Below are 20,000 nucleotides of genomic sequence, written 5' to 3' on the forward strand. Positions count from 1 at the left end.
AAAAAAAAAATCTAAATACAATTACAGGAAATTACTTAAAGGACTTCGTAAAAGAGAAGTCATTAAACTGACAAGCGAAACAACTGATAATGAATGCAAATAGTCAAAAACATCAACGTTTTCAGTCACTTGTGAAGACACACTTTCGTGTACATAAGGCTTCATCAAGCTACAGTAAAAAATTATCTGCTTAATTGTCAGGTTACTAAAGCATATGCACTTGACATTAGAACAGTACTTGGTCCGTAATGAATTGGATACTAGTCTGAGAGCTAAACTCAGAATTGGTCTGCGAATCGGACCAAAGTCTGAGCGAGTCAACTGACGAGGTTTTAGACTTGAATTCAAGCACCTATAAAAGTATATTTCTAGTATATTGCTTATTTCCTTGTATGATAATGGGCAATATACTTTTATACTATCTGTATGATTCTTTGCTCCCCTTTTTGCTGCCCTGTCTGCTTGGTCGTTATAAAGGAATCCAGTATGGGATCGTATCCAACAAAAATCAACATTTGTACCCTTCACAAATAGGAAGTGCAATAAGTAACTAATTTCAAACAATAAATCTTCTCTTTGATTATTCTCAGAAAGGAGCAAACTTTTTTTTAAACAGATTGAGAATCAACACAAAATAGGATATTACTTACTATGATTGTATCAACAAGATGATTTAAAGCCATAAGGATGGCCAACAATTCAGCTGTAAAAATTGAATGTCCCTTACCTAAGTAATATGATTTTTCTGTTTTTAGGCCAGGAATAACAAAAGCAGATCCTGCACTACTATCATCCAGGACCAAGCCATCAGTGGAAACTTTTAAATGATGATCAAAATTTTCTTCTACTTCAATTCTGACAGATGCTGCTTTTATATGTGGAGATTCTCCTTTTCTTGTGTCAGAAGCACATATGTTGACGTTTGCTTTTTTAACTCCCAGGGAGGGACAGGTGGCACCAGAACACGAGGTGCCATATCATATAAATCAATGTCTGAAGAATTTAAAATATCGGACACATACGTGCGAATGGTTTGATTTCATCTAGTGGTAGAATACCCGCAAGTTTATAGGCTTCGGAGGTCTTTGTGTGCACAGGTACCCCTAAAGCCAGTTTCACAACTTTACTGTCAATTATTCGCAGTTTCTTTAGAAACGTCGGCGGAGCAGAAAAGAAGATTTCTTGACCGTAGGTCAATCTTGATCTTACGAGAGATGTCGCTAAATGTAAAAGAATTTTGGAGACTTGTCCCCAAGGAGAATGACTTACAATTTTTAAGAAATTTAAACTTTTAACTGCTTTAGTCACTATTGAATCAATGTGTTTCTTCCAGTTTAGTTTTGAACTAAACAGGATCCCAAGAAATTTTAGTTCCGACTTGAAAAATATTTCACGTCCTCCACCCCAAAAAATCGTGGTAGTTTGCTGGGATTATAGCCGTTATTAAGGAGGATCAAATGTGTGTTTTCCACATAAAACTCAAAACCATTAGAGTGCATGTCGCTACTCAGTCTATCAAGTTCACCCTGAAAATGTTTCTGTACATAATTGATGTAATGTAGGCTTGTCCTTTTCCTCAAGGATATCTGAATCCATATAGCAATATCAACAGCATATTGAGCCAGCTTGGTAGATGATGAAAAACATGTGTGTAAATCATAAAGCATAATGTTGAATAACAATGGAGAAATAATGTAACCCTGCGGGATTCCTATATTTATAGGCCTAGAGGTTGATAAAGTTACTCCCACTTTTGCCACTATATATCTCCCACTTAAAAAGGATTTAACATAGTCATAAACATGACCCGACAGACCAATTTGTTTCAGCTTAAATAACAGTCTGCTATGCCAAACACGGTCATAAGCTTTAGTAAGATCGAAGAAGGACGCAAGGATACTTCTTCGCTTAGAAAACTGTTTTTTAATTTGGGTAGTGAGACGGGACAGATGATCAGTTGCAGATCTTCCTTTCCGGAATCCAGTTTGAGCTGACAGAATTATGTTATTTTTGTCACAGTAATGTACCATTCTAATATTTACAATTTTCTCCATGACTTTCCCAACGTGGGAGGTAACTGAAATAGGTCTATAACTCGAAGCTTCTGTTCGAGGTTTACTCTGTTTTAATACAGGAGTCACAATGGAAGTTTTCCATACCTCAGGGATTTGTCCACATTCCCAGCATTTTTGAAATAATGTATGTACTATAATTATCCAGTTTTCTGGCAAATGGTTTAACATGGTGTAAGATACTACATCCTTACCAACTGACACATTTTTGTTACTCAACAAATGAATAGCGTTCTTTACCTCATGTAAAGTTATTGCCGAATTGATTGTATTATCATTTTGTGGGGTAGGATCTCTATATTTGTCACTGATTTCTTCTTCCTCTCTTAATGTCTTTTGTTTAGTTGACAAACTATCCATACTACCTGTTTTAGAATACATACAAACAAATTCTTTAGCCTTTTCTTGAGGGGACAGAAACTCTTTATCTTTCGTTTTAATAGGATAGTATTGCAGTACAATGCATGATTTAATTTCTTTCATTTTGGCCCACACTTTTTTCATATCCTTATGGTCAGATTCCTCATTCAAACAGAACTGTGACCAGTATTGTCCTTTTTCTTGGGCTATGACCCTATTCCCCTTGATTTTTGTGAAACACATTTCTTTGTGAGCGGCTTCTTTTACATCTTTGTCAGGTACTTTTCTGAATCTTAACCATGTTAGGTATGCTAGTTTCTTTGTATTTACGGCCTCCGCACATGTATGATTCCACCAAACATTTCCAGAAAAAGTGTCACTCCTGTTTGAACCTTTTTTGGGAAATGCTATTTCAGCAGCTCCAATAATTGATTTTTGAAAGTTGTTATAAAAAAAAACCCATTTAAATCTTCACAAAAAATTCACTTTCAGAAATGTTCGTAAGATAGTTTTGAAATGTTTCCCAGTTAGCGTATTTGTAATTGAATTTTGGGATTTCATCTTCTCCGCTGTATTTAGATATGGTACAATCCTTAAAAGACAGTGTGATTGGCACGTGAGCACTGCCTAGTGGATCATCCCCAGTATTCCACTGTACTGTTAAAGCTAGAGATGGTGATATGAAGGTTAGGTCAAGTGCCGATGCTCTATGATGAGCCTCATCTGGGATACGCGTAATCCTCCCATCGTTAAGTAAATGCAACGATGAATCAACAATATTTTCAACAAAGTTAGGATGAGATACTATTTGACAATCACTATCCCAGAAGGGCGCATGGGAATTAAAATCTCCTACGACGATCCATCTTTCTTTTGAGCAATTTAATGTTCGCAATCAATTTGTATTTTGCTTACTTGGACCTTTGGGATAGTAGACTGACGCAAAATGTATGATTTGATTATTAAAGACATGCAATCTTACAAACGTAGCTGACATCTTTTCAGCGCGTCTGTGTGTGTGTGTGTGTGTGTGTGTGTGTGTGTGTGTGTGTGTGTGTGTGTGTGTGTGTGTGTGTGTGTGTGTGTGTGTGTGTGTGTGTGTGTGTGTGTGTGTGTGTGTGTGTGTGTGTGTGTGCTCTTTTGAAAATATGACAAATATCTTAAATCAATGTGTGTGTGGGTGTGGGTGTGGGTGTGGGTGTGGATGTGTGTGTTTCCAGGTGTGAGGCTGAACTTCTCCTCCGCCGTCTCTCTCAGTGACTACATCGATCTGTTTGACAACGCAGCGATTCAGATCGAAAATCGACAGCAGTCACATGGAAAAGATAAAGGCAAAGCTGGGATATACCACCCAGTCATCACAGGTAGACAGACAGACAGACAGACAGACACACACACACACACACACACACACACACACACACACACACATCTATGATTGTCTCTCAGTAACTCTACCCCCCCCCCCCCCAACCCATCAGTACCCTATTCCACTTTAGGTCAGTGGCAGACAACGGAAGGCAGTTTTTTCGGTTTTGAAAGATGGTTTACGGGCCACCTCGCCACACGTAAAAAAATAGTAAAAAAAAAAAAAAAGAAAAAGAAAGAAAGAAGAAAAGGACATAAACAACAACAACAACAGAAATAACAGCAATACCACCACCATCATCAACAACAACAGCAGCACCAACAACAACACCATCGCGAACAGACAATAACATTAACAACACCACACCGCCATCAAAAACAATAACGCCAACAACAGCACCACAACCACTACCACCATCAACAAGAACAACGCTAACAGCAACACTACCACCACCACCACCACAGCAACAACATTTAAACCACCAAAAACAACACAAACAGTAAGAACAGCAACGAAAACAGCAGCACCACCACCACCGCTAACAACGCCAACCACAACAACAACAATGATACCACCACCATGGCAACAACGACGACAACACCATACCACCACTACCACCAACATGAACAACAACAACACAGCCACCACCACCACCACCACAACAACAACAACAACAACACAGCCACCACCACCACCACCACCACAACAACAACAACAACACAGCCACCACCACCACCACAACAACAACAACAACAACAACAACAACACAGCCACCACCACCACCACAACAACAACAACAACACAGCCACCACCACCACCACAACAACAACAACAACAACAACAACAACAACACAGCCACCACCACCACCACAACAACAACAACAACAACAACAACAACACAGCCACCACCACCACCACAACAACAACAACAACAACAACACAGCCACCACCACCACCACAACAACAACAACAACAACAACAACAACACAGCCACCACCACCACCACAACAACAACAACAACAACAACACAGCCACCACCACCACCACAACAACAACAACAACAACAACAACAACAACACAGCCACCACCACCACCACAACAACAACAACAACAACAACAACAACACAGCCACCACCACCACCACCACAACAACAACAACAACAACAACAACACAGCCACCACCATCACCACCACCACCACCACAACAACAACAACACAGCCGCCACCATCACCACCACAACAACAACAACAACAACAACAACACAGCCACCATCACCACCACCACAACAACAACAACAACAACACAGCCACCACCATCACCACCACAACAACAACAACAACAACACAGCCACCACCACCATCACCACCACCACCACCACAACAACAACAACACAGCCACCACCATCACCACCACCACCACCACAACAACAACAACAACAACACAGCCACCACCATCACCACCACCACCACCACCACAACAACAACAACACAGCCACCACCATCACCACCACCACCACCACAACAACAACAACACAGCCATCACCACCACCACCACCACAACAACAACAACAACACAGCCACCATCACCACCACAACAACAACAACAACAACAACACAGCCACCACCATCACCACAACAACAACAACAACAACACAGCCACCATCACCACCACAACAACAACAACAACAACAACACAGCCACCACCATCACCACCACAACAACAACAACAACAACAACACAGCCACCACCATCACCACAACAACAACAACAACAACACAGCCACCACCATCACCACCACCACCACAACAACAACAACAACACAGCCACCACCATCACCACAACAATAACAACAGCAACACAGCCACCACCACTACCTTGACCACCACCACCACAAGAACAACAACATTAACAATACAGCCACCACCACAAGAACAACAACATTAACAACGACAACATAGCCACCACCACCACCACCATCAACAACAGCAACACAGCCACCACCACCACCAACACCAACACCACCAACACCAACGCCACCAACACCAACACCGACGCCACCACCACCACCACCAACACCAACACCAACAACACCACCAACAACACCACCATCACCACCAACAACAACACCACCATCACCACCAACAACAATAATTACAACAAAACTGCCACCACCACCACATGAACACCACCACCACTAACAACAGCAAAAACAACAACAACACAGCCTCCACCACAACACCACCACCACCACCAACAACATCACCACCACCACCGACAACACCCAACAACAACACCAAACCGTGTGACGGCCTGTGACAGGGGACGCCAGTGCCTCCACGTTCTGGAGCAACGACGAGTGGTGGCGCCTGCCGGAGAACTGCGGGCTGACGGAGCCCCGCTTCACCAACGCCCACCACATCCACCGTCTGACGCCCCATGCCCGCATCATCGTCATCCTCAGGAACCCCACAGACAGGTAAGGTGCCCGCATCATCGTCATCCTCAGGAACCCCCCACACAGGTAAGGTGCCCGCATCATCGTCATGCTCAGGAACCCCACAGACAGGTAAGGTGGTAAGGTTCCCGCATCATCGTCATCCTCAGGAACCCCACACACAGGTAAGGTTCCCGCATCATCGTCATCCTCAGGAACCCCACGGACAGGTAAGGTGGTAAGGTGCCCGCATCATCGTCATGCTCAGGAACCCCCCACACAGGTAAGGTGCCCGCATCATCGTCATCCTCAGGAACCCCATGGACAGGTAAGGTGGTAAGGTGCCCGCATCATCGTCATGCTCAGGAACCCCACACACAGGTAAGGTGCCCGCATCATCGTCATCCTCAGGAACCCCACAGACAGGTAAGGTGCCCGCATCATCGTCATGCTCAGGAACCCCACAGACAGGTAAGGTGGTAAGGTTCCCGCATCATCGTCATCCTCAGGAACCCCACACACAGGTAAGGTGCCCGCATCATCGTCATCCTCAGGAACCCCACAGACAGGTAAGGTGCCCGCATCATCGTCATGCTCAGGAACCCCACGGACAGGTAAGGTGCCCGCATCATCGTCACCTCAGGAACCCCACGGACAGGTAAGGTGGTAAGGTGCCCGCATCATCGTCACCTCAGGAACCCCACGGACAGGTAAGGTGGTAAGGTTCCCGCATCATCGTCATCCTCAGGAACCCCACGGACAGGTAAGGTGGTAAGGTGCCCGCATCATCGTCATCCTCAGGAACCCCATGGACAGGTAAGGTGGTAAGGTGCCCGCATCATCGTCATCCTCAGGAACCCCACGGACAGGTAAGGTGCCCGCATCATCGTCATCCTCAGGAACCTCACGGACAGGTAAGGTGGTAAGGTACCCGCATCATCGTCATCCTCAGGAACCCCGCCGACAGCTAGAAAGGGGGCACCATGGAGAGATGGGTGTGGGAAGTGGAGGGGCTGGGGAGGGTGGGGATGAAGGAAAGGGGGAGGGGGGGTGCAGTTTTCAGATTGTGCACCATGTGGCAGGAAGGGAAGGCCGGAAGGCAGCGGAACGACAGACAGGTAGAAGCACACCACATCCTCGTGCCTTCTCATTATTTTGTCGGAACATGCCATGCTGCATGACTTGCGGGAAAATAAATCGCCTTTCACCCCCCCTCTCTCTCTCATTGTCCCTGTCTGTCTGTCTCTGTTTCTGTCTTTGCACCCCTCTGTCTTTCTCACTGTCTGTCTGTCTGTCTGTCTCTCTGTCTCTGTGTCTGTTTTTTCTCTCTGTCTTCATGTCTTTCTCTCTTTCTGTTTTCTGTCTGTCTGCCTGTCTCTCTTTCTCATTGTCCCTGTCTGTCTCTCTGTCTCTGTTTCTGTCTCTGCACCCCTCTGTCTTTCTCACTGTCTGTCTTTGTCTGTCTTTCTGTCTGTCTCTGTCTCTCTCTCTCTCTCTCCTATTCTCGAAATCCATGTATGTTTTGATTCTGCTAATGTCCAGTACTAATGAATCTGCTGTAGTTTAGCTGTCTGGTTTTGTTCACAAAGCAATGAATGTGCAGATGCAAGATAGAAAAAATATAAACATTCTTCTGTACACAGAACATGTAATCACTAATGTTATGGGCCAGAGGCCTGACACTGAAATATTTTTGACTTTGACTTTGGCTTTGACTCTGTCTCCCTCTCTCTCCTTGATCCTTTCAGTTCTTGTTTCTCCCCATCACCACCCTTTCTTTCTTTCCGTCAGATTTCTGGAATAACATGGCTCCAGATGAGTTGTGTTTTTGACCTTGTAGGAAGACAGCAACCGCTCGTATCAGTCCCACTTCGTTTTTTGATTTCCAAAACAAAAACCCTTACTTAAAAAAAAATCTTCGGGTGACCATTCAGCAGAAGATCATTGTCCAAAGAATAAATCAATGTTATTAATTGTGTCAGAAATTGAAAACAGTCCCACTCCTGTGCGAAACCTCGATGTGTGCGGAATGTTTCGCTCCCCAGAGCTGCTATGTATATCACTCCGGATGCGAAAAAGGATACACTGATAATGCTGTGGGCGATACTGTTTATGTGCCCTTCAGTTCCGCGTTAAAGGATACATGGTTTCGATGTGCGCGATGTTGTTTTTCTGCCCTTAGGTTCTGCGTAAAAGGATACACCATTTTAGTGTCAGTGATATTTATGAACCCTTTCTGTTCCTCCCTCAGATTTTCTGTGTGTCGGGTGTTCTGCAGTGCGTATTATACACGTATTATGCGTATTATACAGGTGTAGAGTTTTGCAAAAGAGCATCAAATCAAAGGCTGTGAAACTAGTTTTGATCCAAATAGTAGTAGTAGTAGCAGTAGTGGTAGTAGTAGTAGTGTTTCTGTTATTGTTCTTATTATAACATAGAATGTTCCAAAGAATTATCTAAATCTACTAAAGTGTGATAAAATGATACTCAGTATGCTTTTTCATTTCTTGTGTGTGTGTGTGTGTGTGTGTGTGTGTGTGTGTGTGTGTGTGTGTGTGTGTGTGTGTGTGTGTGTGTGTGTGTGTGTGTGTGTATGCATGTGTTGTTCATTGATCTTACGTCTGTTTGTGAGGAGGTGGGATGGGGTGGATGCGGGGGTTATAATGAGCCGGATGTGGAAAATGTGGCCTTAAGTTCTTAAGTGTGTGTGTGTGTGTGTGTGTGTGTGTGTGTGTGTTCGTTCGTGTGTGTGTGTGTGTGTGTGTGTGTGTGTGCTCGCTCGTGTGTGTGCTCGCTCGTGTGTGTGTGTGTGTGTGTGTGTGTGTGTGTGTGTGTGTGGTATGCAGGTTGTTCTCAGACTACCTGTACTTCACCAAGACCAACAAGTCAGCGGCCAACTTCCACCAGGACGTGGTGCAGTCCATCGAGAAGCTGCGGGAGTGCATGGCCACACAAACCCTCAGGGCCTGCATCTACGACAAGCAGGTCGCCAACGGCGTTGCCAAGGTTCGAACCTTCCGTGGACACACCACGGTTCACTGAAGTGTTTTTATTGCATCTGGCAATAAGCATAGTGGAGACAGCATAGTGATGACCACTTGTTCGGCCATGTGGCTGTGACCCCCCCCCCCCCCCCCCGTTTCCCCCGCCCCCACTCCTGACTGCTGGTGACCAGTACGCTCGTCAGTGAAGAGCGGTCACCTCACTGGTATCAACACTGACCTTAAAGGTCAGGGCGTCATTGCGTGTTTGGAATCCTTCCCTTTTGGGATTTTTGTATGATAGTCCGACGTGTCCGACTATGACCATCAGAACAGCAAAGGAGGCAACTGCTGTCCCGACTATCTGGGCCAGAACTGGATTATAGTGGAGAGTGTCTTGCCCAAGTTACTTCCTCACCATTACGGCCAAGAGGGATTTAGGACAGTCTGCGCTGGGGGTGGTTCCCAAAGGCCAACTAACCCTTAAGGCAGCGGCACTAAGAGCCGGTGCGATTTTGCCTCCTATTTTGAGAGTCTTAGTCCTTCACAGAAGACTAAGCTGTTAATGACTTCTCATTGAAATGGAGGAACCATTGATAATGCAGTTCTCACTTTGCTGTTGGACCAACTGTAAACTTATGTCAATCTGTGAAATGGAATCACACCATCGATAGAGACATAAAACGAAGTAACTGCCTTCCAAACTGTTGGCACACTGACTTCATTTCCGCAACGTGCAGTCACTGGGGTCAGGGAGGAAGCGGCTCAGCTTGGATTTGGATGTCACTGAGACTGACTGCTCCGCTGCTCAACTTTGCAACTGCTCCTCTTTTGTCATCTGTCTTCTGACACATCGTGTGCTCTCTCTCTCTCTCTCCATTATTCTGTTTGTATTTTCATCTCTCTGTATTCTAGCCCCCCTTCTCTCTCTGTATGATGACAATGAATAGCGGAAATGAACTAGAACAATCGTAACGATAACAGTGGTAACGATGTAGAAGTAGTTGTAGAAAAGGGGCTACCTCAAGCCTAAGCTTCACGGCATATAAACATTCCCACCATTAAAAATGCTTTTTAAGTGGTACTAGATATGCAAATTTGCTCGTGCGCATTGTATCAGATTGCAAATGAACGATGACAGCACTGTTGATCAGTTGGACAATAACAGCAATAGATAATTTCAGTTTTTCCTTTTCGCTTTTTCTCCTAGGTGCGATTACGTGTGGGGGTGTACCACATATACATGGCGGAGTGGCTGAAAGTGTTCCCCCCCGACCAGCTCTTGGTGCTCCGGACCGAGGATTACTCCAAGGACATACGCAGCGCTCTACGTCAAGTGTTCAACTTCCTGGGATTACGTCAGTATTTTGAAGTCTTGTTTGCATGTTGTTCTTGTTGTGCTTTTGTGTTATTTGATTAGCTATTTGTTTGTTTAATTTATTCATTCATTCATTTTTTTATTTGCTAATTTATCTATATACTTATCTATTTGTTTGTTTATTTGCCAGTTTCTTGGATCAAATAATTATTGTGAAGTCATGTTTCTTCATTTCCATTTATGTTTTGATTGCTTAGTTATTTGGTTAGTTCGTTCGTTATAGTTTCTTGCATGCTCTTACCAATTGTTTATTCACTGACGGGTCTATCAACATATTGATTGTTGTTATGTAATCCTCGTTTGTACTATTTTATTTTCTATATTATTTTATTATCATAATTATATATATCATATTATAATTGTTGTATGATATTATTATATAATTGTAATTATATCATATATAATTCGATTATTGTTATATATTTATATATTTTATATTATCATATTGTTATTGTTTTATTTTAATGAACTTGATTATGGAAGCTGGGCATTTCTTGGCCTTGTCTACTGAAGTATTGTGACTGTCAGTCTGTGTCCTTTTAATTCTTCCTTTTTGTGTTGTGTTGTGTTGTGTTGTATCGTGTGTGTTGTATTGTGTTGTGTGTGTTGTGTTGTGTTGTATTGTGTTGTGTTGTGTTGTGTTGTGTTGTGTTGTGTTGTGTTGTATTGTGTTGTGTGTGTTGTATTGTGTTGTGTTGTATTGTGTTGTGTTGTGTTGTGTTGTGTTGTGTGTGTTGTAATGTGTTGTGTTGTATTGTGTTGCGTTGTATTGTGCTGTGTTGTGTTGTGTTGTATCGTAGTGTATTGTATTGTGTTGTATTGTGTTGTGTTGTGTTGTGTTGTGTTGTGTTGTATTGTGTTGTGTGTGTTGTATTGTGTTGTGTTGTGTTGTATTGTGCTGTGTTGTGTTGTGTTGTATTGTGCTGTGTTGTGTTGTGTTGTATCGTAGTGTATTGTATTGTGTTGTGTTGTGTTGTGTTGTATTGTGTTGTATTGTGTTGTATTGTATTGTATTGCATTGTGTTGTGTTGTATTGTGTTGTGTTGTATTGTATTGTGTTGTGTTTTGTTTTTATATTATCTTTTGTCACAACAGATTTCTCTGTGCAAAATTCGGGCTGGTCTCCCCAGGGAGAGCTCGTCGCAACACTACAGAGCCACCCAATATATTGATTTTTTTTCTGCTTGTTCCAGTCTGCAAGTGTACTTGTTTTCCTCTCAAAGTGAATAATTCTACCGACTTTTGCCAGGGGCAATCCCTTGGTAGCTGTGGGTTTCTTTTATGTGGATGGTGCACACGGGGCCCCGGTTTATCATTTCTCCAGAAGGAGAAGCACCCAGACCACCATTCAGCTCAATGTCAGGTGGAGGGGGAAGGGAAGATCCCGCTACCTACATGGGACTCGATCCCCCAGACACTCGCTTCCTACGCTGACGCAGTATTACCACTAGGCCACCGCTCTGTCCGTTTGTCTGTCTGTCTGTCCGTTTGTCTGTCTGTCTCTTTCTCTCTCATTTCTTTCACCCTTCCTCCTCTCGTAGTATCTCTCCGAGAGCTTCTCTGTCTCTGTCTGTCTCTGTCTCTCTATTTCTCTGTCTTCGTCTCTGTCTTTGATATTCTGTGTGTGTGTGTGTGTGTGTGTGTGTGTGTGTGTGTGTGTGTGTGTGTGTGTGTGTGTGTGTGTGTTTCTCTCTGTCTGTCTGTCTGTCTCCGCCACAAAGCACTCTCACTCTACTGTCCATCCCTGTATTTTATTCAGTCGTATTTTTATTCTTCATAGATTCGCTCATTTGTTGTTCATTTCTCGTTCTTCCTTCCCTTCACGTGTTTGTGATGTTCCCACACGGAGATCGTTTTGGTGCTGGCTCTTGTTGCTGCTGGCTCTGGTTGCTGCTGGCTCTTGTTGGTGCTGGCTCTTGTTGCTGCTGGCTCTTGTTGCTGCTGGCTCTTGTTGCTGCTGGCTCTTGTTGCTGGCTCTTGTTGCTGCTGGCTCTTGTTGCTGCTGGCTCTTGTTGCTGCTGGCTCTTGTTGCTGCTGGCTCTTGTTGCTGCTGGCTGTTGTTGCTGCTGGCTCTTGTTGCTGCTGGCTGTAGTTGCTGCTGGCTCTTGTTGCTGCTGGCTGTAGTTGCTGCTGGCTCTTGTTGCTGCTGGCTGTAGTTGCTGCTGGCTCTTGTTGCTGCTGGCTGTAGTTGCTGCTGGCTCTTGTTGCTGCTGGCTGTAGTTGCTGCTGGCTCTTGTTGCTGCTGGCTGTAGTTGCTGCTGGCTCTTGTTGGTGCTGGCTCTGGTTGGTGCTGGCTCTTGTTGCTGCTGGCTCTTGTTGGTGCTGGCTCTTGTTGCTGCTGGCTCTTGTTGCTGGCTCTTGTTGGTGCTGGCTCTTGTTGCTGCTGGCTCTTGTTGGTGCTGGCTCTGGTTGCTGCTGGCTCTGGTTGGTGCTGGCTCTTGTTGGTGCTGGCTCTTGGTGCTGGCTCTGGTTGGTGCTGGCTCTTGTTGCTGCTGGCTCTTGGTGCTGGCTCTGGTTGGTGCTGGCTCTTGCTGCTGCTGGCTCTGGTTGGTGCTGGCTCTTGTTGGTGCTGGCTCTTGCTGCTGCTGGCTCTGGTTGGTGCTGGCTCTTGTTGGTGCTGGCTGTAGTTGCTGCTGGCTCTTGTTGGTGCTGGCTCTTGTTGCTGCTGGCTCTTGGTGCTGGCTCTTGTTGCTGCTGGCTCTTGTTGCTGCTGGCTCTTGTTGGTCCTGGCTCTGGTTGCTGCTGGCTCTAGTTGCTACTGGCTCTGGTTGGTGCTGGCTCTTGTTGCTGCTGGCTCTTGCTGCTGCTGGCTCTGGTTGGTCCTGGCTCTGGTTGCTACTGGCTCTTGTTGCTGGCTCTTGTTGCTGGCTCTTGTTGCTGCTGGCACTTGTTGCTGGCTCTTGTTGCTGCTGGCTCTGGTTGCTGGTGTAGCCATTGGCACACGTGGCCACCGTCACCACTTACCTCCTACAGCTGTTGCCCCCCTTCTTGTTTTTGTTGACGTGCCGTCCTGTGGATGAGCTCCCCCTGTCTGTTTGTCTGGTAATCTGATTTACCATTTCGCTGCTTTGTCTGTCTGTCTGTCTGTTTCGGTGCCGCACAGATGATCTGCTTATCTCGTGTTGTCTCTGTATGTATGTGTGTTCGTAATTGTCTGTCTGTGTGTCTCTCTCCCTCACTCTTTCTGTGTTGCACACTCACACTCACACACAACATAATGCACATGCACACAAACACTACGGCCCCTGCCTCCCCCCTCCAACCCCCCTCCCCCTCACACACACACGCTGTGTGCTGTCTCCCCAGTGTGTTTGTCTTCTAATCTCTCCCGGCCACTCTTTACACTCTCCCCCACCTCTGTCTCTCTTCCCCTCCCCACTATCTGGCTTCTTCTTCCCCCTACCCCCTCTCGCTCTCTCTGTGCCCCCTTCTCTGTCCGTTTCTCTCTCCCTCTCGCTTTCGCTCTCTCTCACTGCCTCGGATTCTCAGGTATACACATTCATAGGCATACACACTCGCACTAGCTCTGGGTGCGGTGTGGGCATATTCAGAGTATTGTGTGTCGGCATCTTCAGAGCATTGTTATAACATCAAAGAGGTAAGTGCCTTTGAGCCCACTGATCTGCCGCATGAACTGCGAGCTGTTATATAATTCTGCAAGACAACATTGCTCTCCTACTGTCCTCTTTGTCGGATATTTGTCTTCATTCTTTCTCTTTCCTTGCATTCTCTAGGCTGGTTTTTGTTGCTGTTGTTGTTGTTGGGGTTTTTTTTGTTTTTTTCCTCAGGCTTTATTATTGTAGTCTGACACAGCAGAGACCCGCTCTCTTGTTTTTCCTGGCGTATCCTCCCAGTCCTAAATAGCACTGAAAAACGCTCACAACCCCCCACCCCCCAATGTAAACACTGAACATGATCTCTCTCTCTGTCCCCCTCTCTCTCTCTGTTTTTCTCTATCTCTCTCTGTTTCTCTCTCTCTCTCTCTTTCACACACACACACACACACACACACACACACACACACACACACACACACACACACGTACGCACTTACTTTCTTACTTACATAGACACACATACAGACAGACAGACAGACAGACACACGCACGCACGCATACATGCACACACACACACACACACACACACACACACACACACACACACACACACACACACTGCCCACACTTCACTTTGTTAGAGCGACACAGCACAAAGTGCCCGCTGCAGTCACAGCTTAGGACTTGGACGTTACTTCAGTCTGATCTTGAATGCCCATCTCCCTTCAAATCGGTGCTAGTGGCATGGGTGGCTGCAGCTCCCAACTTCATTCCTATGTACAAGTGAGCTTTTACGTGTATGACCGCTCTTAGCCCGCCAGGTAGGCAGCCATGCTCCGTTTTCGGGGTGTGCCTGCTGGGTATGTTCCCGTGTTTCCTTAACCCGCAGAATGCTGACATGGACTACAGGATCTCTAACGTGCGTGAATTATCATCGTACAAAGAAAGGGCTCAGGCATTTGCAGGTCTGCACATTATGTTGACCTGGGAGATCGAATAAATGCTCCACCATTAACTCACAAAGAGTGCCGAAACCGGGAATTGAACTCAGGAAACGGGCGAGAATCCAGTGATCTGACCACTCGGCTACTGCACCCGTTATTATTATTATTATTATTATTATTATTATCATTAGCAGCAGCAGCAGCAGCAGTAATAGTGGTGGTGGTAGTGGTAGTAGTTGCATCATCACCATCATCAAATAGTACCTAGAGCAGATTTCTGGATAGTATGCTATATAAGTATCCATTATCATCATTATTGTTGGTGTTGTTGTTATCACCATCATTATTTGTAGTGGTACTGGTAGAAGTATCATCGTCATCATCATCATTGTTGTTGTTATCATCATCATCATTGTTGTTTTTATCATCATCATCGTCATCATCATCATCGTCATCATCATCATCATTATTATTATTATTATTAGCAATAGTAGTAGTAGTAGTAGTAGTGTCATTATTATTATTATTATTATCATTATTATTGGCATTGGCATTATTGTTATCATTAGCATTGGCATTATTTTTATTAGCATTAGCATTATTATTATTAGCATTATTATTGTTGTTATTATTATTATCGTTAGCATTATTATTATTAGCATTACTTTAAAAATATTTTTATTATTGTTATTGTTATTATTATTATTGTTATTATTATTATTATTATTATTATTGTTGTTGTTGGCATTATTAGCATTATCATCCTCATCATCATTACTATTATTGACATCATATCATCATCATCATCAACAACAACAACATCATCATCATCATCAACATCATCATCACCATTAACATCACCATCATTATCATCATCATCACCACCACCATCATCACCATCAACATCATCATCACCATCACCATCAACATCACCATCATCATCATCATCATTATCATCATCATCATCAACAACAACAACAACATCATCACCATCAACATCATCATCATCATCACCATCATCATCATCACCATCATCATCATCATCATCACCATTAACATCATCATCACCATCATCATCATCAGCATGCTGACGGGTGTGGTGCCGTGCCGTGACAGGCCAGCTGAGGCGGGGTCAGGAGGACGAGGTGGTGGGCCTGCCCATCGCCAACACGCGGAAGATGAAGGACAGGGACGTGGGCCCCATGTTGGACAGGACCCGCCAGGCGCTGCACGAGTTCTACCAGCCGCACAACCAGCTGCTCGCCCGCCTGCTCCAAGACCAGCGATTCCTCTGGAAGGACGTCCAGGTGAAAACACAGTCTGATGACGTCGGTTCAGTACCCAGTGACGGCGAAGAGGGAGTGTCGAGAAGTGAGGGTGAGGAAGACAACGGTGGTGGTAGTGACGGTGGTGGTAGTGACGGTGGTGGTAGTGGTGGTGGAGTGCACAGTGACGAAGCCAGTACTTTCCTGAAAGACGAGCAGGGAAGTCTGACGCCGAGTGACGTCACGAAGGACGTGTCTGATGACGTCACTACCACGAGCACGGCGACAGATCCCTTTGTGAGTGAAAGCACGACAGATGACGAAACTGATGGCTACCACACGACATCCGAGACGGAAGAGTAATCATCATGTGTGAACGAAATCATATCTCCTCCTGTGAAGTGAAACGTTATCACAAAGAACGGCGAGAAATCATGGAAGCGTGGATTTTTCTACAGGATACAAATGAAAGCAACAAGCTGCTTTTGGTGTGTTTTGTTTTTTTTCTTACCCAGCTCGGAGCCAACGGACGGTGAAGACGTTCCAGAGGCAGTGGAGATTCTGTTGATGACATCACTTTCAGCTTTCCCGAGGAAAATAAAACCAGACCTTGATCACACGCCAGAAGGGGGTGCTTAATTACATTTCTTTTTTCTTCTTTTTTCTTCTTTCCTTTTTTTTTTTTTTATTATCAAGAATCAAGATCAGGGATTTTCGGTTGCTTCGTCACAGTTCTCTTTTCGGCGTCTTTCTTTGATAGGTAGATGGTGACCCCTTCCTATGGTCCTGACTGGCCCAGTTTGCGATGTGTCTTTCTAGATATTTACGATTAAGTTTCAGTCTGACCTTTTCTTTGTGCCTTACAGCGAGTTCTTGTGTCTTTAAGATAATGTATTTTAAAAAAAAATGATTACATCCTGGTAATAGTAATAATGATAATAAGAAGGATGGTGATGATAATGATAACAATAACAACATGAATAATAACACTAATAATACTATTTCTAATTGTAATGATAATAATACTAATAATAATGTTGATGATGATTATGATAACAGGTATTATTCTACCTCTTCATCACATGGGGCCCAAAGGCAGCATCAAACGCCAATCTAAAAACTATAATTTGAACCACAATGACTCTGTGAAAAATATAGTTTGAAGTGATATGCTCCTTTGCTCCTTTGCATAGTTTAGGCCCTTGGCTGACTTTTCAAAGGAAGCCCGCCTGATGAGATCTTTACCGCGCGAAATTGTTGTGTTCTGGTTTCCATACTTGCTAACTTCCCCTGTATTAGGAATTGTATTGTCTCACAGCGATTGTGGGACACTGGCGTCCCCGTTGCCCTGTCCTACTTCACCAGCATGGCTGCGTTGTAAAGTAGGGTTTTTTGGTGGTGGTGAGGAGGAATAAGGACATCAAGCTGTGGGTTCGATACGATTACCTTGCACCATCAAGTGCCCTCCTGACTTGTTACTTGGTGTCTTTGGAGTATACTATATATATATATATATATATATATATGTGTGTGTGTGTGTGTGTGTGTGTGTGTGTTTGTATGTATGTATGTATATGTAAATATATTTTTAAAAGTATTTTAAACCTCTTGGGGATCATTATTCCGTGTAACTGACTTCGAAATAAAAGTCTTAAATGTTTCTATTTTTTACCTTCAATCGCAAAAACAACTTGTGACAAAATATATTGGTGAATTTGATGTCGATAGTTAAGCAAAAAGCTTGTTGTTTTTTCTGAGTAAATACTGGTTGGTAGGCAAATGTTTCCCCCTTATTTTGGTCAGCATTTCTGGTGAGTGAAATATTTTGATGTTACAATATAAACACCGTATGCAGAACAAATATATGATATTTATTAACTGACTATACAAAAAGGATATCAAGATTAGATTTATAGAATGTTACTAAAACGAGATTTAAAAAAAATTACGAATCATATCTGCCACACTGCATGAAGATATGAACACTTAAAATGGACGCACCACGGAATATTAATGATGATATCGCTATTGTGATACAGCACAAAATAATGATATGGCCTCTGTGAGGTTGCGTGTTTTGTGAGTGGATGTTCAAGCAAAATGCTGCGTGTGGACATTCACAGAGGACAGACATTCTGCTGGTGCTGATACGTGCTGGCTTTCACAGAAAACACAATGTTCAACCTGGCAGAGTGAGAACAAGTTTTTACAATTGTATGTTCAGACGTCATTGGAGATGTTGTGGTCGACTGAAAAAACCCCCAACAATATTTGATTTATACATCCTCATCTGAAAGCACATTGTGGACATTGGCATACTTCATGTTCGCTAGTAAGGCAAAAAGCAGTGTCTCATCAAATTTTATAGACGGACCATACATTGAGAAGTTGCACTCTGATTTGAATTGCTTGAAAAATACGTCGTGCATTCAAAGTTCCTGCAAACATATGGCTGAATCAGGTCGTGACTGTGTTGATGGTGACAACCCTTGATGCTGTTCTTCAGCTACTTTGGTTGTTTTGATGTTAAGGGGGAACAACTGTGGGGAATGAACGACAACTACTGAACAAACAGATTGATCATTGTGCACTAAGCTTTCCGAGGTCATGTTCCAAACTGTCACCTCCCTATGGCAGCCATCTTGGAAGGGGAACGCCGTTCATTTCAGTGTTGTTCAAAATCGTCAGAAAGAAAGGGCAGCTTCACGACATGAATGTACAGTTTACACAAACTGACCCTAAAATCTACGAAGACTGCGATTCATAGTAGTCCAAAGAGTCACAATCCAGTGTGTTATTTTGCTGTTCATAACGCATACGTAGGCCTACCGGAACATGCGTGTGAACAATCTTGAAAAACTGCCACACACATATACAAGCTCGCCTTCTGGTACTGACTCTCTCTCCCTCCCTCCCTCTCTCTCTCGCAAACACACACACTCGCGCGCGCACATTTCGATGGTAAAATGACGAATACATATAAACAAATTATTTAAATAAAGTCAAACGTATGATCTCATCAGCGAAGACGCTTTTCTTCTCAAGTTCTCGATGCCAAATCTCTTTACTCTATCATGTTAAATATTCTCGGCACTGCAAAAAAGACTCCTCTTCCTTCTGCCTACACTTTATATTAACTCCCCAATGTCTTCTCCTCTTTCTTTTCGACTAAGTCCTAAATATTCGTACCATCTTACACCGAATGCCATTCCAACCTGCTCATCCTGATCCTCAAAAAATCAACGGCACTCCTCTCCATTCCTTTAATCCATTAACTGAAACAGAAGTCCATGAAATCCTGAAAGAAATGACAATAAATTCCTGTGAGCTTGATCCTATACCAGCCTCTGTCTTTTCCCAGTGTGTCTCACAGCTTCTCCCCACAATCACCAATATTGTCAACTCATCCCTTCTCACTGGAACGTTTCCATTCACTTTCAAAACTGCAATCGTCCGGCCTCTTCTGAAGAAACCCAACCTTGACGCAAACATTTTGAAAAACTATCGACCGGTTTCTTATCTTCCAAACTCTGTCCAAACTCCTTGAAAAAGCTGTCCTGAAGCAGCTCAACAACCACCTTTATTTCATTAGTCTCATCCACCCATTTCAGTCTGCCTATCGTGCTGACCACAGTACCGA

At 43.9% G+C, this 20,000-nt stretch overlaps 1 protein-coding gene across 4 annotated transcripts in view; it reads left to right on the forward strand.

The window, feature by feature from the left end:
• The window catches only part of LOC143297646 (carbohydrate sulfotransferase 15-like), an 84,269-nt gene that overhangs the window by 62,804 nt on the left and 1,465 nt on the right, over window positions 1–20,000 (forward strand). For all 4 annotated transcript variants that reach the window (XM_076610067.1, XM_076610080.1, XM_076610088.1 and 1 more), the window contains exons 5-9: window positions 3,653–3,796; window positions 6,121–6,277; window positions 9,082–9,241; window positions 10,427–10,574; window positions 16,212–20,000. The exon at window positions 16,212–20,000 is cut by the window's right edge and continues 1,465 nt beyond it. In XM_076610067.1, coding sequence (XP_076466182.1) covers window positions 3,653–3,796; window positions 6,121–6,277; window positions 9,082–9,241; window positions 10,427–10,574; window positions 16,212–16,723 — 1,121 coding nt within the window. In that variant the 3' untranslated portion in view covers window positions 16,724–20,000. The remainder of the gene's footprint in view (window positions 1–3,652; window positions 3,797–6,120; window positions 6,278–9,081; window positions 9,242–10,426; window positions 10,575–16,211) is intronic.

The sequence above is a fragment of the Babylonia areolata genome, chromosome 2 (genome assembly GCF_041734735.1).
Source record: "Babylonia areolata isolate BAREFJ2019XMU chromosome 2, ASM4173473v1, whole genome shotgun sequence".
In the NCBI taxonomy this organism is placed as follows: Eukaryota; Metazoa; Mollusca; class Gastropoda; order Neogastropoda; family Buccinidae; genus Babylonia; species Babylonia areolata.